We start from the raw sequence: 20,933 nt of genomic DNA, 5'->3' as shown, positions 1-20,933 counted from the left end.
GTGACCCGGGCCGGCTGGCTGCCCACGTGCCCAGCATGCGGAGGCGGCGCTCAGACCTGCCGTGGCGCTGGGTCTGGCCTGTGGCTGAAACGTGCCCCCACCCGATGGATGCTCGGGACCCAGCAGCACTCACCTCGTAGGTCTTCACCATCCTACTGGTCACCGCGAAGATGGGCTGGATGTTGTTTTCGGCCAGCTTGTGCGCCAGCTGGCCCACCGATGGGTAGTCCTGGAGACAGGAGGTCCTGCTCAGCTGGCCCTGAGTCTGGGACAAGCCTTCCAGGTGCCCGCCCCTGTCTGCCCCGCTCAGCCTTAGCTCTGCCTGTGCTTCCGACCCTCTCTGGGGAAGGCTGGAGAGGCAGAGGCTGCCGCGCAGGAGTGCAGGGCAGAGAGCCGCCGTGGCCTTGGGGCAACATGTGCATAGACTCGGGCACTCAGAGTCCAGGCATGAGCAGCATTTGAGGCGTCTCACCATGGGACTGGGGATGTCCACGGGGGCAGAATCCCAGCCTTCCCCACACGGTGGACCTGTGTCAGCAGAGGCCATGAGTGTCAGGTGCGGCTCTCCCTACCCGAGTTCTGGGGCCCGAGGGCCGTCCCTCCCCTGTCTGTGGCTCCCAGCAGAGGACCTGAGTCTTGTATCTCTAAAGTCCTTTGCAGCCCCCAGAGCCTACGATGTCAGGCGGCGAGAGCATCGCACCACGGCCAGCGAGGACAAGCCTCTGTGACCGGTGGTTGCCTCTCAGCCCACGGCTGATCCCAGCCAGAGGTCCTGGCCCCTCTGAGCCACTGAGATGCCTCCGCAGAGAGAGGCTCATCCTAACCCCGTGCATCCTGGGCCCCTTCTCGCCTCTGTCCCTCCCCGCATGTTCCTCATGGTCCCCGCAGCCCCTCACCCAGCTCAGGCAATGGGGGCAGGGAGGGGCCACACTGGAGGAGGCGGACTCAGGGGCAGCAGGGAACGTACAGGGGAGGCCGGGAGGGGGAGGAGGCGGATGCTTCTGGATGGGACCCTGGCCGGAGGCAGGGACAGCAGGGTGCAGCTGTAGCCTGGGGGCGGTTACTGTACCTCCACAGCAGCTGTCAGCCCAGGTGCGGGGCAGTGGGGCTGGAGACCAACAGGGCCTGGGTGTCCCACAAGGGTGACGCTGGGCCTCAGCCTGGCTGCCCCCACCAACCCCACCCTCCCCTGGCCTGAGGCCAGTCCCGGGAGACCCCACACTGCCACGTGGGGCTTCCAGAAGTTTCCTCAGGAATCTGCTCCTTGGGTCGGAAGGAGGCTCTGTCAGGTGGAGACCCCGCCCTTGTCTCCTCCGTCAGTGGTGTCCTGCCAGGCGGTGCCCGGGTGCCTGGGGTGGGGACTTACAAATTCGTCCTGCCAGGCGGTGCCCGGGTGCCTGGGGTGGGGACTTACGAATTCGTTGCTCCTCTTGTACATGTTGTCCTCCAGGTGACAGCGGCCGTCGTTGGGGGTCAGGATGGCGCCCAGCTTCCCGTCGCCCGCAAAATGGAAGCCGTCATCGGTGGCAAACACCAGCAGCCGCGTGACGTTGCGCCAGCCAATTTCCTCCTGAGAAGAAGGCGTGGGGGGCGGGGTTACCTGCCTCAGTTTCCCAGACCGGGCCCTCTGGAGCAGAGGAGACAACGCAGAGCTGGTGAGGTGGCCCAGAGGCTGGCACTGGTGCCCCTTTCCCCCGGGTCTCAGGGACCCAGCCGTGTTCCCCCAGATGCCATGCCCAGCAGGAGACAATGGCCCCCAAACACGCCGTGCATGTGTGAGGCGCAGGGAGCGGAGGCACGTGTGGAAAGGCAAGGAGAGAGACCTGGCTGTGGTCCCTGCACTTCAGAGCTGGGAACAAACCCTCAGGAAACCATCCCCAAGGGGAAAAACCCTCGCAGACGCGTGGGCCACACGCAGAACGAGTGCAACACAGAGGAAAACGAGCCTGAGGGCCCAGCAGGCCTTGAGTCCACCATTGACAGCCCCTGGCGGGCGCATGTGTGGGCCGCACGTGTCCTAGGCTGTGACCTCACACTCGTGAGCAGCGTGTCTGTGCTGGGCCTGCAGGGAAGCAGGAGAGCTAACGTGGGTTGTGAGGGGAGGACAGTGCGTGGCCTCAACATGGCCCAGGGACTGCGGCTGCTCTGTTAGGCTCACAGTCACAGACTGGGTGGGCAGGACGTGGAGAGCGACACGCACTGGGCAGCCAGCGCCCACCCGGCCTGGAGGCAGGAGGGTGGTTCCACCCCAGGAACCACGGGACCAGCTGCCTAGCGGCCCTGTTCCACCCTTGGCCACTCGCAAAATGTTTGGGCTTCAAAAGGTTTGCCCAGGGTCACACATTTAATTCACAGCAAACAATGAAATCAGCGCATGATTTTCGAGCCCTCGTGGCCACCCTCCCTTCCTCCTGCCCTTTCCTGCATGGGCAGCAGCAGGGTGAGGGGCTGCTCTCCCCAGGCCCAGGCTGGAGTCCCTTAGACGACCTGCCAGCCAGGGTACCCCCCTGCCCCCCCACAGCGCCTGACAGAGCCCCCCACACCGGGGGAACGTGGGGACCCAAGCAGGGGTAGCGGCCTCACCGGGCAGGCGGCGACCTGCATCATGGCGTCCAGCCCACCCTCGGGTGCATCCAGGTTTCCGGAAATCAGCTGCTTCCCAACCTCTGTCTGAAACTGGTTGGAGTTGTTGGTCAGCTTCAGCACGTGCCTGAAGGCAAACGGGGGCTGGCACTCTTTCTCCTTGTTGGGGCACGGGTTTCGCAGCTTCTCGGGGTGCGTGTTCACGAACGGCAGCACGGTCTTGTCCACGAAGGACCCGAAGCCTGCAGGGCACATGGAGGGGCTGGGGAGGTGGCAGGCTGGGCCCAGTGGGAGGGCCAGCTTCAAAGGGGCACGAGGGCAAGCCTGTTTCCTCTCTCCTGGCAGGGAAGTGGAGAAAGCAAGATGGCACATGTGGAGTGTGTGTGAGCATGTGTGTTGTGCAAGCACGCATGTGAATGTATGTGGGCGTGTGTGTGAACCTGGGAGTGTGCAATCATGTACATGCATAAGCATAAGTGTATGCATGTGTGTTCCTGCATGTATGTGTGTGACCAGGTATACATGTGGGCATGTGAACATGTGCATATGTGTATCTGTGTGTTTGCAGCCATCTGCATGTGTAAACATGAGTGTGTACATGTGTAGCACAACTGTGTGTGCATGTATTCCTGTATGCATGTGAGCATGTTCAGATATGGACACACCTAGTTCACATAGGTGACCAGGTACATATGTGGGCATGTGTGTTTGTGTATGATTTGTACATGTGAGTGAACACATACATGGGTGACCATGAGTGTGCATGTGAGCATGTCTGTGTGCACATGTGATCTTGCACGTGTGTATGACTGTGTGTGCATGTGTGTGCACATGCAAGTGTGAGCATGCATTCACGTGTGTGAGCGTGCATTTGTGCATGTGAGCATACATTTGCGTGTGTGAGCACGCATTTGTGTGTGAGCATACATTCGCGTGTGTGAGCATGCATTTGCGTGTGAGCATACATTCGTGTGTGAGCATACATTCACACGTGAGAGCATGCATTTGTGTGAGCATGTGCGTGTGAGCACGCATTGTATGTGTGAGCATGCATTCACATGTGTGTGTGCATTTGTGTTTGAGTGTGCTTTTGTGTGTGAGCATGGATTCGCGTGTGTAAGCATCCATTTGTGCATTTGAGGATACATTCATGCGTGAGTGTGCATTCGCATGTGTGAGCTGAGCATGCATTTGTGTGTGAGCGTGCATTCACGTGCGTGAGTGTGCATTTGCGTGTGTGAGCATGCATTTGTGTGTGAGCCCGCATTTGTGTGAGCATGCATTTGTGTGTATGTGTGTGTAAGCGTGCGTGTGTGCATCCCCACATGTAGGGAAGGTGGCAGAGTGCTGACGTGAGAAGCCACGCCCGGCGGGGAAGACATGCACTGTGACTGACACACACGTGTGCTGGAGACTTGCTCTGTGGCGAGGCAGTGCTGGTGTAGAGCGGAGGAGCCCTTGGCCCAGCAGAGCTTGCTGTGTGGTTTCTTCAGTGCTGCCGTCGCTGTGCCGTCTATATGCGTTGTGGTCTTTAATGTTTAATAATTGGCACTGTCAGAATTTTGTCTTTTAAACATACCAATAAATAAATAAAGGAGGTAGAAGGTGGAAGGGGAAGTGGAGGGCTGGACAATGTCTACAAGTGTTGGGGAGCCAGGGACTGGGTGTGGCCCCTGGCAGGGAGGCAGGCCGACGGCAGCCCTGTGGATGCCCTGGGGGGACCTGCATCTGGGGCCCCCAGATCTGACCCGGGGACCTGAGTGCGAGGAGGTGTGTGGGCCACAGGCAGGAGTGGCCAGGGTCTGGGAAAGGACTCAGCCTCGTCCTGCAGCACCTGGCCTTAGTGGCCGGGGTCTGGGAAAGGACTGGGTTTTGTCCTGCAGTGCCTGGGCCTCACCAATGCGGCCGGACTCGGTGATCTCATTGAGGGCCTGGAGCAGGTCGCCACCCAGCTTCTTGACATTCCTGAGGTCATCAAGCATGGAGTAGGAGAGGTCCATCAGGTAGTACAGGTCGATGGGGTAGCCCTTGGCCCGCCGGAAGGTCACGTTGAACACTGCTGCCTGGCCTGCCGGTGGGGACAGAACAAAATGAGCCACACCTCACATCTCACACAGGGTGTCTGGGGGCGTGCGGCCCCAAGCGGGCTGTGCACTGGCGCCCTCTCCTCCAGCCCCCAAATCTTCCTGACCTCCCCTCTCCCCGCCTGGCAGGAGAGCTGAGGACCAGACACAGGATGTCGAGGCAGGCTGGAGTTTCAGAGGAAGGACATGACTTCTGGACGCAGGCATGTGCCTCGCAGTGACACTGAAACCCCGCCTGGAGTGCTTAGAGTTGACGTCAGCGACAGTGGGGATGCCTTTCATTGAGAGTGCCGGCGGCTCACCTGGGCTCCCACCTAACCCGGCCCCGTGCCTGCAGTCCCACGGGCGCCCTCATCAGCAGCCACATAGACAGGCATCACACGAACCTGGCACTTCCCAGCAAGGCCCACGTGGGCCGTCCCCAGGAGGCCCCTTTCTCCATCCCAGCCCTGGACTTCCGCTTGCCTGCATCTCAGTCACACCTGCGGTTGTGTAGCTATCTGTTTATGTGTCACTGCAACCAGCCTGTGTCCCTGGCTCCCAGAACCGTGCCTGGTACAAGTCAGCTCTCCATAAACACACATCACGTTAATGAATGAGCAAGGAGGGAGGGTGACCAGGCCTGTCCCCTCTGCCCCACCCTCCAGCCTTCAGCCCCCCTGGGCGGCAGGACAAGTGCAGAGCCCACCCCACCCCCAACCTGCCTGCTGCCACGCCCTGGGAGAAAGGGTATGTGCCCCTCCACACAGACACACACACACACTCCTACACGTGAATACACCACATGCACACACAGTCACACATGGCATACACACCCACATATATGCACACACACAATACACAAATATACCTCATGCACACAGTCACACATAGCACACACACACCCACATATACACACACATAGCACCCACACACAGCAAACACACCATAAATATGCACACACACACCACAAACACCAAACACCACACATGCACACATACACACACACCACACACTCATACACAACACCAGACACGTAGCACACATACTACATGTACTTGCTCATATACACAAACACACCACATGCACACACACACATTCACACACACATACACACACCGAACACACACACATGCACTCACGCACATACACACCACACACATGCACTCACACACACATGCGTGCCACACACATATACACATGCCACACACATGCACTCATACACATGTATTCACACCCATACACACACGTGCCACACATATACACACACCCCACGCACACAATGCCAAACACATACACATCACACACACCATACATACACACACACCACACACACATGCACTCACACACATACACACACACACATGCACTCACACACACACACACATGCACTCACACACATACACACACGCACTCACACACATACACACACACACACACATTCACACCCAGCACTCCTGGCCCTGGCCCTAGCCCTGCTGTGCCTTGCAGCCCTCAGAGGCTTCACGTGGCCTCTGGGCCAAGGACCCCAAGCACTTTCTGTGAAGGGCCAGACAGTAAATGTGTTTGGCTTTGGGGGCCGTGCTGCAGTCAAAGGGCACAGACATAGGCCTTTGGTGGCTCACCAAGGGGCCCCGTCCCTTCCCTTCCAGAGTGGAGGCTCAGCGAAGGGCCAGCAGGCTGCGGGGGTAGGGCCAGGACCCCGCGAGAGGACATTCCCCTCCCAGATCCTGGCGCCCTGCTCTGGGAGCCTGCGGCCCTGGGGTGCTGTAAGATCTCTCCCTGGTGCTCTACCGAGCTTGCCTACGCTCACCTGCACCCACCTGAGCTCACCCGTGCCCTCCCAGAGGCCACAGCATTTGCCCCCTGCACAGTGGGGATGCATGCCAGGCCGTGGCAGCCACTCCCCCACCCATCCCCACGGCACAAGGATGCCCCGTTCAGGCGCACCCCCACCCTCCAGGACGATCCTTCCTGACACCTCCAGCACCACAGAGCTGCACAAACTCTGGCCACAGGCAACACCTCTGTCAGCCTCAGTTTCCTCACCGTGAAGTGGGGCGTGGGGAAAATACATCAGAGCTGCCTCCAGGGGCCACAGGGCCAGGCCCTCGAGTTTGAGGTCAGAGGTGGAGGTTCCAGCGCGAAGGGGCTTGTGCCTGCTCACGGGGCAGCGAGGGGCAGGCCTGACCCTACCACCAGGGTGGGGTTTTGTCCCCTGCTGTCCCCAGGGACACCTGGCCCCTGCTCGTGCAGGACCTCCCCACTGGCTCGGCCCCGTCCCTCACTGTCTCCCAGCCGCCTCCCTCCCGGCTGCTGCTGGCTCTCACCTGGCCGCCTGCACCCTGGGCCACTCTGTCCCAAGGCTAACTCAGTGGCTGCTGACCTGGGCTTCCCCTGAGGGTGGAGCTCTGAGCCCCAGCCTGTCCGACACCAGCTGGTTCCTGTAAAGTCACCCCGGCCCCGTCTGCACCCTCTCCCTGGGAGATGGCTTCCCCTTCCTTCCCTGGCCTCACTGTGGCCTGGGAGGTCACAGGTCGGTGGCCACACCAGGCCTCCTTCTCCCATCTGCTGCACTACCACACTCGCCTTCCTGGAGCAAGGAGGGCACTTCGTTTCTTTCCTCCCTCCCTCCCTCCCTCCCTTCCTTCCTTCCTTCCCTTCTTTTCATTTTGAGACAGAATCTCACCCTGTCGCCCAGGCTAAAGTGCAGTGGCACAATCTTGGCTCACTGCAACCTCTGCCTCCCAGGTTCAAGTGATTCTCCTGCCACAGCTGTTACAAGCACGCACCACCATGCCCGGCTCATCTTTTTTTTTTTTTTTGTATTTTTAGTAGATGGGGTTTCACCATGTTGGCCAGGCTGGTCTCGAACCCCCGACCTCAAGTGATCCACCCACCTCGGCCTCCCAAAGTCCTGGGATTACAGGTGTGAGCCACCGATAAGGAGGGCGTTTCTCAAAGCACTGACAGGGGACTGTGTTCTGAAACAGGTGCTCTGGTCAGGTCGGTTTGGGCAACACTGGTTTAAACAGTTACTTAGGTCTCTCGGCTGCAAGACTTATCAGAACCTTTACTCTTCTAAGAGGACCCTGGCCTTCTGAGTGTGTAATGGAATAGTGTTTTCCTGATGGTTTGGTCTCCCTTTAAAAAAAAAAAAGGTGCAGAACGTCGGGCTGCGAGAGTGCAGACACCGGGCACCTATGGGAAGGGCGGGGGCAGCTCCGCCTGGGGACCTGAGGACGGAGCGGAAAGGCCCTGAGGAGCTCAGCTTTCTAGCAGCCTTGGGGCTTCACTGTCCCACACAGCCGTCCGACCTGGACACATGCCCCTTCTGGGCAGCCCTGACACCCCAGAGCAGGGCCAGGCTCCCAGCCAGAGCCAACAACCAGCACGGAGGGCGCCTGGCACCCCCGCTGAGGCCAAGCCTACCTGGTCGCAGGTAAAGCGTCACTTTTTGTGGGGACAGCTGCTTCTGGCCCCCATCATGGTCTTCCTGGGTTTCAGCGAGGCTCCTGGGGTCCATGATGTCATCAGCCGCACAGCCCCTCATGAGCAGCTGTGCCCGGGTGTCGCAGCGAATGGAGTCAGGATCCCCCGGCCCTGTGAAGTTCTGGGGAGGGGGAGTCAGGGGTCAGGAGGGGGCCACACTGCGGGGCCTGCAGGAGGCTGACTGGCTGTCGAGGACTGAGGACCCACCCTGTCCCCTCCTCCTCTGCGCCTGGAATTTGGGACAGAACTCCCTGTGGACAGAGACAGGGAGCTCCTCCGGCCTCCCAGACAGCTCCCCCCGCAGGCTCCCTGCCAAAGGAGAGCCCTGGGGGGTGGGGTATCTCCTCCTCCTCCACCTCTAGCGGCAGAAAGGACCCAGGACCCACTCTCCAGCCCAAGGCTGACCCAAGAGGAGAGGCCTCAGCGTCCTCTAGCAGCTGGCCCAGGGGCTTCAAGCCCTTCATCAGCAGAACCTTTGTCCAAGGGAGTTGCTCTGTCCCAAAGGAACGTGGCAGTCCCTAGACCCCTAAGAAAGCCAGAACATGGGCATGTTCTGGGCCAAGCCCCTCAGAGTTTAGAAGAACAGAAGCTGGAGGGGAGCCTGGGAGGTCTGGCCAGGGCGCTTTCCTCTCGGCCACCTTGTCCCTGCAAAGCCCCTGGATTCTGGTGAGGGCTGTGTTTGGTGGGTCCTGTCACTGGCCCCGAGCCTGCTGCCTCTACGGGAAAGCGTGCTGGCGATGCAGGGCCAGAAGTTCGTGTTTGTGCACTTGCTTTTGCAGAGGGAAGTTCAGGAGGATAAGTCCGGCCCCCAGAGGCTGGTGAGTCCCACGGGCAGAGGGGCAGGTGGGAGGGGAGGGAGACAGTCCCCAGGGTGCCTCTTTGTAGGGCTCTGACTTTTGGAACCACAGAAGTTTTTAAAGTCCTCCAGAAATAAAAGTACATCAGCAAGCATCCCAGCAAGAGAGAAAAGAAAGCCTAAATGTAATCTACACAGAAACAAACAAATCTCACTGAAAGGTATTTATTTCAGAGGAGCTGAAAACCTCCAGAAAGGGGAGGGAAAAAACCCAGCCTGACCAAGGTGGTTTCCACCTGGGACCTGGCCACCCTGCTCAGTCCGAGGACAGACAGGAGCCACCCGGCTTCTCCTCCGGGGGCTGCTCGCCACAGTGGCGTGGGCTGGAGGCCCCAAAGCCGCTCCCCGTGGGACCCAAAATTGAGAAACGAGGAAGTTGCTGACGGTAAGGAATGAGACACCACTTCTCCTGCTGCCCTTCCCTTCTTCTCCACCCCTCCCCTTCCCTAGTTTATAAGACAGGAGAAAAGGGCGAAAGCAAAAAGTTGGTAAGAAACAGAAGTAAGATGAATAGCCAGACTATCTTGGCGCCACCACCCGGCCCTGGTGGTTAAAATAATAATAATATTAACCCCTGACCAAAACTACTTGTGTTATCTGTAAATTCCAGACATCATATGAAAAAGCGTTGCAAAACTTTCTGTTCTGTCAGCCGATGCATGTAACCCCCAGTCACGTTCCCCACGCTTGCTCGATCTATCACAACCCTTTCACGTGGACCCCTTACAGTTGTAAGCCCTTAAAAGGGGCAGGAATTTCTTTTTCGGGGAGCTTGGCTCTTAAGACGCAAGTCTGCCAACACTCCTGGCCAAATAAAGCCCTTCCTTCTTTAACTGGGTGTCTGAGGAATTCTGTCTGCGGCTTGTCCTGCTACAATGGTGCTGGAGCCCGGACTCTCAGGGAAAGGAACCAGAGCCGTCAGAAAAACATCTGATTCCAGGCTGGGGCAAGGGACGTGAAGATGGGCCTGCAGCATCATGTTGCTCCAGAAAGCAAGAAAGTGCTCAGAAAAATAGAATGGGGACACATGGACAGGACACAGAGCCAGACCCAATGGGTTTGAGCATCTCGGGGAAGAAAGGACAGCCACAGATCATGCACTACTGAACAAAATAAAACTGTGGGTCACGCTGATGAGAGAGAGGCTGCAGAGGAGAGACCCTTCCTTAGATTGGCAGCTGTGAGTGGCAGGCAGGGACCCGCATGGCACCAATCTGCAGCCATCGCAGTGATGGCGGCTTCAGGCAGGGACCTCTGTGGATGCTGAGCCTGTGGGTGCGATTTGATGAGAGCAGAACGTCACCAGCCCACAGTGGCTGCGAGGGGATTGTGCAGCGGGATGGGGAGGCTGGGGGGGTACCATCTCAGCAGAGCCGTCCACGCTGACCTCACCAGGACTGGGATGGGGCAACAGCAGTGCCTCGCATGGGCACTTAGGACACCGTCACTGAGGAGTCTCTGCCAAAGCACACCTGAGTCCAGGCAGAGGAAACTCCAGACGAGACCCCGAGGGTCATGCTACAAAGCTGCTCTCCTGACTTCCTCAGAAACTCCCAAGGACAGGAAAGACAAAAAAAGCTGAGGACTGGTCCAGATTCAAGAAGCCCAAGGAGACGGCTGAGCATAGCGCTAGCCTGAGTGAGGAGATTCAGAGCGTTAGATGGCTGAGCGCAGGGTGTGAACCTGGGTTAGGAGATTTGGGGCCTGAGACGGCTGAGCACAGAGTGAGGCTGAGTGAGGAGATTCTGAGCCTGAGACAGCTGAGCCCAGGGTGAGCCTGGGTGACAAAATCCACCAGGAAAATATGCTCATGAAGACATCATTGGGACAACCAATAAAATATGCTCAGTGTGTAGGTTTGATCATAATGAGATACCAATGCTGAATTTCCTGAATTTGATACATGAATTTATCAAATATAGATATACATGTATCAAAATACATTTCCTCTCAGCCACCTTGTCCCTGCAAAGCCCCTGGATTCTGATGAGGGCTGTGTTTGGTGGGTCCTGTCACTGGCCCTGAACCTGCTGACTCTGCGGGAAAGCGTGCTGGCGATGCAGGGCCAGAAGCGCGTGTGTTTCTGCACTTGCTTACGTGGTTTTGTAAGTGAAAACCTTGTTCTTAAGAAAGACCTCCCTTGAAGTACTAAGAGACAAAGGGCTCCATGTCTACAACCTACTCGGAAATGGCTGAGAAAAAATACAAGTGTGTGTTCTGTGCCTGTTTCCAAATAGACTACACATCAGAACCTCAGGGGCCCCTTGAGGGGAGGGTGAGGCCAGGGTCTGGGGGCCCCCCCCATAAAAAAAATGGAGTTGTTGGTCCTCTGGGTGCCACTGGCTTCAGGGGCAGGAAAGGGCCCCCAACCAGGAGCTGGGCAGGTGGGGAGGGGCCCAGGAGGCGCTTACCAGCTTCTGGCACCAGGTGCAGCCGGGCCCCAACTCAATGCATTCCCGGCAGCTGCTGGCCTTGAACTTCGTGCACTCCTGAGAGAGGACTGAGGGACGAGGCCGGCTGGTGAGTGGGTGCTCTGGGCCGCCCTGCCCACACCCCAGGGGAGCAGAGCAGGAGGGTCAGAGGAGGCCCAGAAAGACAGGGAGGCAGCCTCCAGGAGGAGACCGTGCATCAGCCACCGCCCCCAGGTGCAGAGAGGGGCCCTCGGGAAACAGCACAGCTACAGCCTCCTGGCACGTGGGGAGACGAGGCCTGAGTCCCCGACCTACCCCCAGTGGCAAGGTCCTTCCCCAGCCTCCCGGGAACTTCTGTCTATGGGAACATGCGGGCAGGCCCTGTTCTCCCTGACCGGAATGTCACGCGTGGAGTCCCCTCCGTGGAACACAGAACTCACCGCACCCGAGGGAGAGCAGCCCCACCAGGGCGAGCAGTGGGGGGCGCAGGCCCAGCATGTCCTGTGGAGGGAAGGGGTGTTGGTGACGGTCTCAGGCCCAGCCCCTGGGGCTGACCAGCCACGAAGCTCCCCTTCAGCTGGCCTGGGACAAGGAGCTGGGGCCCTGTCCCTGCTGCAGGGGGTAGGTTAGAGTCAGGCCAGCACAGCTGCGCTGGGCCTAGCTGCCAACAGCCAGGGAGGGAGGGATGCGGGGCCCGGCAGTGAGGGCAGCACACCTGCTCAGCAGCCAGGCACCCAGGACAGCTGCAGTGGGCCCCTGCAGAGACACACAACACAGGCACACACACACATGCAGACACGTACACACACCACACATGCACGTGTACATGCATACAGATGCATGCCTGACCACATGTACGCACCACGTGCATGCACACATGACACATACACGTGGATGTGTCACACCATACATATGTACACAAAAATGTATACACCCCCTACCCACACCATACTCCCCACAAGACACTACATACCACATACAAATACACACATGCACACGTACACACACGTACACACCACACAGGCACACACACCACACGCACATACCATGCACAAGTGCAAATGTACACGCACGCACACACCACAACCCCACACACCCGGTGTGTGCACTCTGCCCCCGTGTGCCCCAGGTCCTCCGTGAGCAGAGCCTGTGCTTGGAGCAGAGCCGGGCTTGGCCCTGTCTCTCTGTGGCAGAAACACGGCCAAGAAGAGAAAGCTGGCTTGATGCCCGTGGGTGCCAGGCTGTGTGCAAGGCCTGCCCAGGAGCCCTGCAGTCCTTGCCAGGTGGGAAAAAAGTCACCTGATTTGCCCAAGCCACCAGTTGCCGGGGTCCTGCCCTTATGTTTCCAGATACACACCCACCCCGTCCTTAACCCAGGCACCCACAGTCAGGGGCGGCTCGGCGGCCACTCACAGGCCCTCGGCCCCAGAGGCAAAATGACGGAAGCAGGCCTCAGCCTGGTGCTGGAGGCTGGCAGCACCTCCTGGCAGGCAGCAGGGCCGTTCCACCCCTGGGCTCCCTTCCCTCCATCCTGGAGGTGCCCAAACCAGCCCTAGGTCGGCTCCTTGGGGAGTCTTAGGGCTTCCTAGGTGAGGTGGGCCCCTGGGTCTGACCTCCCAGGACCTGAGAATGTTGTAGCTGGCTGGGACCCTTTTATCTGGCACCAAGAAGGTGGAGAGGTACTGAGAAGGGGTACCCAGGAGCCTTCCTGCCATGGTGGGCAGGAAGACATTTCTGTTACCCTGGGGCTGTTATCAGAAGCAAAGATCAACACGCCTCCCTCAGCAAATGCCAGTTCCTCTCACGTCCTCCCAGGCTGCTGGGGCGTTTCTGCCCCACTCCCTTCCCTCGGGTGGTGCTGGCAGGGTCACCCAAGGTTCAGTAGGCAGACCCAAGCCAGCAGAGCCCCAAACTAGGGCCTACCCACTTTGAAGACAGCGCTGGGTGCTGTGCTGTGGCCTGGGAGGCTTGGGTGCCCTCAGCCACAGGCCCTGGCTCCCCTCCATCCTCCCAAAGCCCTGCACCTGTGCCGGGGGCTCTGAGACCGACGGAACACCCGCCAAGGGCCCATCTGAGGATCCCACAGCTTAGAGGCCCCAACCAGCCCCAAGGTCCTGTTGTTTTGGAGGTGACCTCATTCCCTGGTTCCCAGCAAAATTATAATCAGAATTCAAAAATGTCAAAAGGGAACCCTTGATCCTTCCCGTCCTGGGGTGAAAAACAGAACCTGCACCCTGCTGTAACTTCCTGGAGGAGGTGGTTTTGGTTCACACTGGGCCCACCCTGTGTCTGAAAGCCCCCACATCTCTGATCGTTGGGGGTTGTGGTTCAGGCCAAGGCCAGTTCCAGCTCTCCATCTGGGCCCCCTCAAAGTCCTGCGCCTGGACTGACCTTGGTGCCACGAGTGCCCACCAGCCCCTCAGCTGACCAGAGGCCCTGTGCATGCTGGAGCCACCCCAGGGTGCAGGGTCCAGCCGGCTTCAGGACTCCCCCAGGTCGCAGCTGCGCCAAGTGGGGAGGGGGTGCAGACCTCCCCTGGCAGCCCCAGCCAGGCTGGTAAGGACCCACACCCCAGCTCCACGCTCTCCCTGGGGCCGCAGACTTGACGTCTCTGCCCCTAACACAGTCATGACCAGCAGCATGCAAACACTTCGTACCCTCAAATGGGGAAACTGAAGCCCCCAGCAGCAGCAAGATATGGACCTGGCACCCAGTTACCCCGGGCACCCCCACCTGCCCCCAGGGAGAGGGGGGTGCACCTTGATTCCAGCAGGATTGGCTCAGAGACCACAGCACCCCAACCTTGACCACAGGAAGGGGGCGGGCGGGGAGCCACCCTCTCCCCACTGTTGCTCCTCCATGAACAGCCCTGGGGGGCTCGGAGCTCGGGGCACAAAAGAAGCCAGGCCCTGCCCCACCTCCCGATGCCAGTGGCTGAGCCCAGACAAACAGCCGGGGACGAAGGTCGGCTTCAGGAGGTAAGGCAGTGCACTGAGCCTGGCAGCCGGCCTCCCTTCTGTGGAAGAACAGGGCAGGGCAGCCCCTCTGCCCAGCAGCCAGGATGGCCCACGGAGGTCCAGGGCTTCACCTGAGGCCTGAGAGACCAAGACCCCATCAGGCCTATTGGCCTCGGTTTCCTCCGTGTGCCTGGAGGTGGTCGAAGGGCCTGTGCCAGCTCCCTGGGGGATGGGAATGTGTAAGGCACAGATGTAGGGCAGCATTCAGGCAAACAGGCAGGTGCCTGGCCACTGACACTTCAGGTGCCCTGAGGCTAAGCCGGCAGAGCTGCAGGGCAGGAGGGGAGGAAGAGCACAGACACCCCCGCACCCCAGCCCCTGAGCTGGCGCCAGAGCTCCGTCCTGGAGCCTGATCACCCTGTGGCCCTCCCTGCTGCCCCCCACTGGGGTCGGGTCCCCTCCTCGTCCTCCAGCTCCTGGACTTCCCCGTCTAAGGGCAGGTGGGCCCCCTTACCAAGACCTAAGGTGCAACACCCAAAGCTGAGGCTGCTTAGGAATCCGCAGCCCCACAGGCCTCTCAGAACCTTGCATCAGATTCGCCCTTGACCTCAACCCTGCCTGAAAGGGAAGTGCTGGGGCAGCCCCAGCCCAGCTGCAGGAAGTGGTACCTGTCACCAAGTCCCCTGCACAGGGGAAGCGGGGGGCTGAGGGGGCAGGACCAGGGGGACGAGCTCATCCTTCCCAGTAGAACCCCTCAGGGCCGGGCGTCCTTCCCTCCCGGGCACCAAATGAACACAGCTAACAAGAAACCCACTTCTTGGCAAGCAAAGCTCTGAACATTCAGGCTCTGAGACACAAAAGCAGTGTCAGAAGAGATCTGCAGCAGATCCGGGCCAAATCACACACACCCTTTCACAGAAGTCAAGGACAGAACAGGAGCAAACACGGGAAACGAAGAGGCCGGCCTGGTGGCTGACGCCTGCAATCCCAGTGTTTTGGGAGGCCAAGGCAGGAGAATCACTTGAGGCCAGGAGTTTGAGAGCAGCCTGGGCAACATAGTGAGACCCCTACCTCTACAAAAAATAAAAACAGAAAATAAATTAGCCAGACATGCATCTCTAGTCCCAGTTAATCAGGAGGCTGAGGCGGGAGGATCACTTGAGCCCAGGAGGGGGAGGCTGCAGTGAACCCTAATGGCACTACTGAACTCCAGTCTGGGTGACAGAACGAGGCCCTGTCTCAAAAAAAAAAAAAAAAAAAAAAGAAAAGAAAAAGAAAAAGAAAGGAAACTTCAAGCAAGACAGCAGAGAGAGCGCAGAGCCTATGCTGGGAGAGGAATCGAGCGGGGTCAGGCTTCCTTTTTGTTTTTTGTTTTTTTGAGACGGAGTCTCGCTGTCGCTGTCGCCCGGCCTGGAGTGCAGTGGCGCGATCTCGGCTCACTGCAAACTCCGCCTCCCGGGTTCACGCCATTCTCCTGCCTCAGCTTCCTGAGTAGCTGGGACTACAGGCTCCCGCCACCACACCCAGATAATTTTTTTTTTGTATTTTTAGTAGAGACGGGGTTTCATCGTGTTGGTCAGGATGGTCTCGATCTCCTGACCTCGTGATCTACCCACCTCAGCCTCCCAAAGTGCTGGGATTACAGGCATGAGCCACCGCGCCCAGCCTCAGACTTCCTTTTTGCAAGCCCGTAAAACCCTAAGATGAGACTGCTTAAGGAACCAGAGGCCCCACAGACCCATTAGAACGTTGCATCAGAGCTTGCTCCTGCCCGTGCTGAAACCCACCTTGCGCTGTCTTAGAGGCGACACGCTCGCATCAAAGTGACTTGGAGGTGCACGGGAAGTGATGGACGATGCCGGCAGGGGACAAGGTTGGAAGGAAGAGGAGGTGGGAGCCAACCCCTGCGCTGGGCACTGAAGGCTCAAGGGATGATTATAAACCAGGCATCCACCCTTTAAGCCAAAAGCCAGAGCATCAAGATGGACTCATTTCTGCTTCGTAGGAACGTGATAAAGAACTGGAGAGAAGTGCCATTCAGGTGGGGGCTGGAACACTGTTCTTGGATCACAGAGGCTCCAGGAAATCCAGGGACAAAAACAGGTCAAATCAAATAGGGACGAGTGGGAGCAGAGAGGACGCAGGAAAACCCCGCCCATGTCTCCTCTGAACCTCTGACCTTGCAAAAGTGTATTTTCCCAAGGGTCAGGGAGACGTATTCCTACCGTTGGTTTGACTATCTGTGAAGTTTGATAGCACGGTTTTTTGTTTTTGTTGTTGTTTTTTTTTTTTTTTTTTGAGATGCAGTCTCACTCTGTCATCCAGGCTGGAGTGCAATGGCTAGATCTCAGCTCACTGCAACCTCCGCCTCCCATGTTCAAGCAATTCTTCTGCCTCAGCCTCCTGAGTAGCTGGGACTATAGGTGCGCACCACTAGGCCCGGCTAATTTTTGTATTTTTAGTAGAGATGGAGTTTCACCATATTGGCCAGGCTGGTCTCGAACTCCCGACCTCGTGATCCGCCCACCTCGGCCTCCCAAAGTGCTGGGATTACAAGCATGAGCCACTGCGCCCGGCCTGATAGCACAAATTTTAAAGGCCACAATTTCTGGCAAAATGAAATAAAATGAGACACCCCGCCCCGCACACACACACATACTGATAAGGAATGCTAAAGTACTCTGCCAAATACCTGAAGTCAAAGGGAAATCAAATGATATTTACAGCATTTTAGATAAGGGGACATCTGTCCTCCGTCTAACACGAAGGAGACTGTCTGTTCCCGGGTGGTGACGTGAGGCCGAGGCCCCGGATGCTCTTGCTGTGGACATAAAAGAATGGCCACAAATGTGTGGGACTTCAGTTTTAGGGAATAAAACAATAAAGGAAATAGAAGAATAGGTATCTAAGAGTAAGGAAACCTCAGCATAAAAGCTAAGGGGAGGCCGGGCATGGTGGCTCATGCCTGTAATCCCAGCACTTTGGGAGGCTGAGGCAGGCGGATCACCTGAGGTCAGGAGTTTGAGACCAGCCTGAGCAACATAGTGAAACCCCATCTCTACTAAAAATACAAAAATTAGCTGGACATGGTGGCGGGCGCCTGTAATCCCAGCTACTCGGGAGGCCGAGGCAGGAGAATCACTTGAGCCCGGGAGGCGGAGGGTGCAGTGAGCCAAGATCTCACCTTTGCACTCCAGGCTGGGCAACAAGAGTGAAACTGTCTCAAAAGAAAGAAAAAAAAAAGCTAAGCGGGAAAATAGCAAGAAGACAGGCTGTAAAAATGACACATGTTGTACATAACAAATTGCATAGAGGAAATAGCTATTATCTCTCTAGTGCAAAAGGTAAATGGTAATCCTCATCTCTAAAGAGATCTTAGACATTAATAACAAAAAGGTAAATACTCCATTCAAGGATGTTTCAAGGCTGTAGCACCCTGAACAGGTAATTCACAAAAGAAGAAAGAAAACTGGTTAAGAAACATATGAGTCACCCCAGGAAAGAACCAGGGCTTTCAGCCAAAATATCTTGATTCCCTGTGCAGCCGTCAACCTGTAAGATGCTTTGGCAGTTTTGGTGCCTGTGCTGTGGAGTCCCACACGCAACAAAAACGTGCCAACAGCTGCTCAGGGCAGCTTGGCTTCGAGGTAAAAGTGAATTTATGGGAAAAAAGCAGAGACACAGTACCAAAATATTCTGCGTTTCTCTGGGTGGTGGCACTATGAGTATTTTCAATTTTCATTATTCCTGTTTGTATTTTCCACTCTTTTTGTGATAAACGAATAAAGGACATTTTAAAAATGGAATTTCACCCGGGCACGGTGGCTCAAGCCTGTAATCCTAGCACTTTGGGAGGCCGAGGCGGGTGGATCACAAGGTCAGGAGATCGAGACCATCCTGGCTAACATGGTGAAACCCCGTCTCTACTAAATATACAAAAAATTAGCAGGGCGTTGTGGCGGGCGCCTGTAGTCCCAGCTACTTGGGAGGCTGAGGCAGGAGAATGGCGTGAACCCAGGGGGCGGAGCTTGCAGTGAGCGGAGATCCCACCATTGCACTCCAGCCTGGGGGACAGAGCGAGACTCCGTCTAAAAAAAAAAAAAAACAATGGAATTTCATGGTGGCCGATGAATTATGCTGAAATTGCTCCTCCAGATTCCAAAGCCACTGGCTTTCTTGTTCCCACTGTGACATTGATGAGGATGCCGCTTTATGGCAGTGGGACCTCCCTGCTGGCATGGGCTTGTTGCCACTGTCACTCACCCATTCACCCATCCATGGGACGGGGGCTTGCCAGCCTCTCCTCTAGGCACGGCACAGGGGCTCCGAGCTGCGCTCCAGGACTCCTGGACTCTGCCCTCTGCTGAGATACTCAGCACCTGTTTTCCCCAACACCTACCCCAAGTTTCCATCACACACAGAAACCTCCACCACTCCGCACACCAACATGTGTCCCCAGCGAGGCTGTTTACAAATCAGCTGGGCAGGAAGCTGCTCCCCTGGGGCTAACTCTCCTGCACTCTCGGACCCTGAATGGCCGGATAGAACGTGCAGCCCCGGGTGTCCTCTGCTCAGGACAGTACCAGGGCCCTCTGTGTTCACTCGGGGCCTGGGCTCTACACACACGGGCTCAGAATCGACAAATGCAACCATCTAATCAATGCCCCGTGTTAGTGTCAGTTTGTGCCAAGCAGAATGGGAGGGATCATTGCTGGCACCAGGTACAGCTTGGGGTGGGTATCACCCACATCACCACAATTGCTAGGCACCCACTACAGAGCCCCTTGAGTTGGGGCTTCCCAGAGACCTGGCCTGTACCCGCTGCGCGAATGCCTGTGTTACTGACCCCTGTGGCAGCTGGCATTCTCTTCCGGGAACAGGAGCCAGCCTCCAGTGACATGGCCTCAGGCGGGACCATGGTTCTCTAACACAGGACAGGAGTGTGGCAAGGGGGGCCCACACAGGACCTGTTCCATGGAACCGCCACAGGCGTCACGCTGCCCCATCTACAGAGGCAAATGCCCCACAGCCCTGGTACCTGGTGGGGCCTGGCCTGGGCCAGAGTGGACAGAGCTGGGCCTGGCAGGAGCCCTGGGGAAGTGAGTTCAAGTTACACAGTTGACTATAGAGACAGCAGGAGTGTGCACAATTGGCCAGACCACCCCTCCTGTTTCACAGATGGGGAAACCGAGTTGCAGGGGACCAAATAGCCTGCTCACCCCACACCCCTCCCATCTCCTAGACGGCTGTGGCCCCTGTGCAGAACTTCCTTCATGGGCACCTCGCTATCTGGGGGCCTCTTCCCCAGGGAGTCTCCTGGTGGTGATTGTGTTGCCTCAGGCTCACTGTGCACTAGGCAGGCCACGTCGATGCCGCCTGAGGGGCAGGGGTTACCACCCTGTGGTTCAGGTGAGAAGCCCGAGGCCCAGGAGTGTCCAGCTGCCCGTGCAGTGTTTGGATCTCATGCCAGCCCCTGCTAGGAGGCTCAGCTTCTCCAGCCCAGCCCACGCCCACCAGGAAATGCCCCGATTTACTCCCCTGGGGCAAAGGCCCTTGGGTGGCTAAGCATCCCCTCTCCCAGCACTCGGAGCTGAGCGTCCCCTCTCCCAGCACTCGGGGGCACCTACAGTTGCTCAGCTGTTCATTTAGTGCTGGGAGTGGAAACTCATACGCTGAGCGGCAGTGACGCTGCGGAGCTGACACCAAACCCCACAGCCCACCTGGTCACCTGCTTCACTGAGGACCACAGCCCCCCAGGGTCAGGTGGCCACAGGGGTCCTGGCCATGTGGGACATCCGTTCTGTGGCCCTGCTCAGGATGGCACACAGCGGGGACTGGCCCTGGGGCCGAGGCATGGGCTCAGCCACCGCCCTGCAGGGACACAGCCAGGGACCTCTTCCTGGCAAAGGGACTCCCCCACACATCCCCGAATACCGAGGGGCACGCTGCATGCCAGGCTGGCAGGGACCCTGGGGATTCTGCAGCGAGCTGGATGGGGCGGGAGTTCCTTCCTAAAATGTGGAGTCTGGAGGTCACTCTTGGTAAAGTGCTGGCCCCCGGGGATTCTGCAGTGAGCTGGGCATGGAGTCGCGAAGCCGCTCATGGTGAAGTGCTGCGGTGATGGTGGACAGCCCAGAGCTTCTAGCGGCTCGTTTCTGTGAAGCCTCCAGAATCCGGCCTCAGCCCCCAAACCCGCAGGCTTCGCGCCACCATCATGGGGAAGGTGAGTGACAGCGAGTGTCTCCTATGCCCCCACAGCTTGCTCCCAGGCTGTGCTCTCCGGCCATCCCCCCCTTCCCCATTGCAGCCGTGCCACCCCTTCTTCTCCCCACCCAGGAACTGACAGAGGAGAGGGGCCCCAGACGGACGGACGGACGGGGACAGCAGGGCAGAATCCCAGCTCCCAGATCTGGGGGAGGGGGGATTGAGTGTGGGGATGGTGGTGCAAGGGGTGGTGCCAGCGGTGGAGGATGCGTGGGGAGGGCTGGCCCCAAGAGTGCAGTGTTGGGGGAAGGGGGCCAGGTGGGCCTGGGACCCAGGGGCGTGGCTTCAATCTCCCTCCCACCAGGAC

The 20,933-nt window shown here is 58.0% G+C and overlaps 1 protein-coding gene across 3 annotated transcripts in view; it reads right to left on the bottom strand.

Moving 5' to 3' along the window:
• Positions 1 to 20,933, bottom strand: part of ITGB2 (integrin subunit beta 2) — a 45,947-nt gene that overhangs the window by 13,213 nt on the left and 11,801 nt on the right. For 2 of the 3 annotated variants that reach the window (XM_032176114.2, XM_032176113.2), the window contains exons 2-8: positions 11,846 to 11,906; positions 11,406 to 11,494; positions 8,079 to 8,259; positions 4,481 to 4,651; positions 2,584 to 2,825; positions 1,415 to 1,570; positions 134 to 229 (exon numbers count right to left, since the gene is read on the bottom strand). In XM_032176114.2, coding sequence (XP_032032005.1) covers positions 134 to 229; positions 1,415 to 1,570; positions 2,584 to 2,825; positions 4,481 to 4,651; positions 8,079 to 8,259; positions 11,406 to 11,494; positions 11,846 to 11,903 — 993 coding nt within the window. In that variant the 5' untranslated portion in view covers positions 11,904 to 11,906. Of the gene's footprint in view, positions 1 to 133; positions 230 to 1,414; positions 1,571 to 2,583; positions 2,826 to 4,480; positions 4,652 to 8,078; positions 8,260 to 11,405; positions 11,495 to 11,845; positions 11,907 to 20,933 lie in introns of those variants that run through there. The other variant, XM_032176115.2, reaches the window with a different exon arrangement.

The sequence above is a fragment of the Hylobates moloch genome, unplaced genomic scaffold (genome assembly GCF_009828535.3).
Source record: "Hylobates moloch isolate HMO894 unplaced genomic scaffold, HMol_V3 SCAFFOLD_14, whole genome shotgun sequence".
Classification (NCBI taxonomy): domain Eukaryota; kingdom Metazoa; phylum Chordata; class Mammalia; order Primates; family Hylobatidae; genus Hylobates; species Hylobates moloch.
The sequence above is the reverse complement of the archived record's forward strand: the minus strand, read 5'-3'. Positions and strand labels throughout refer to the sequence as shown.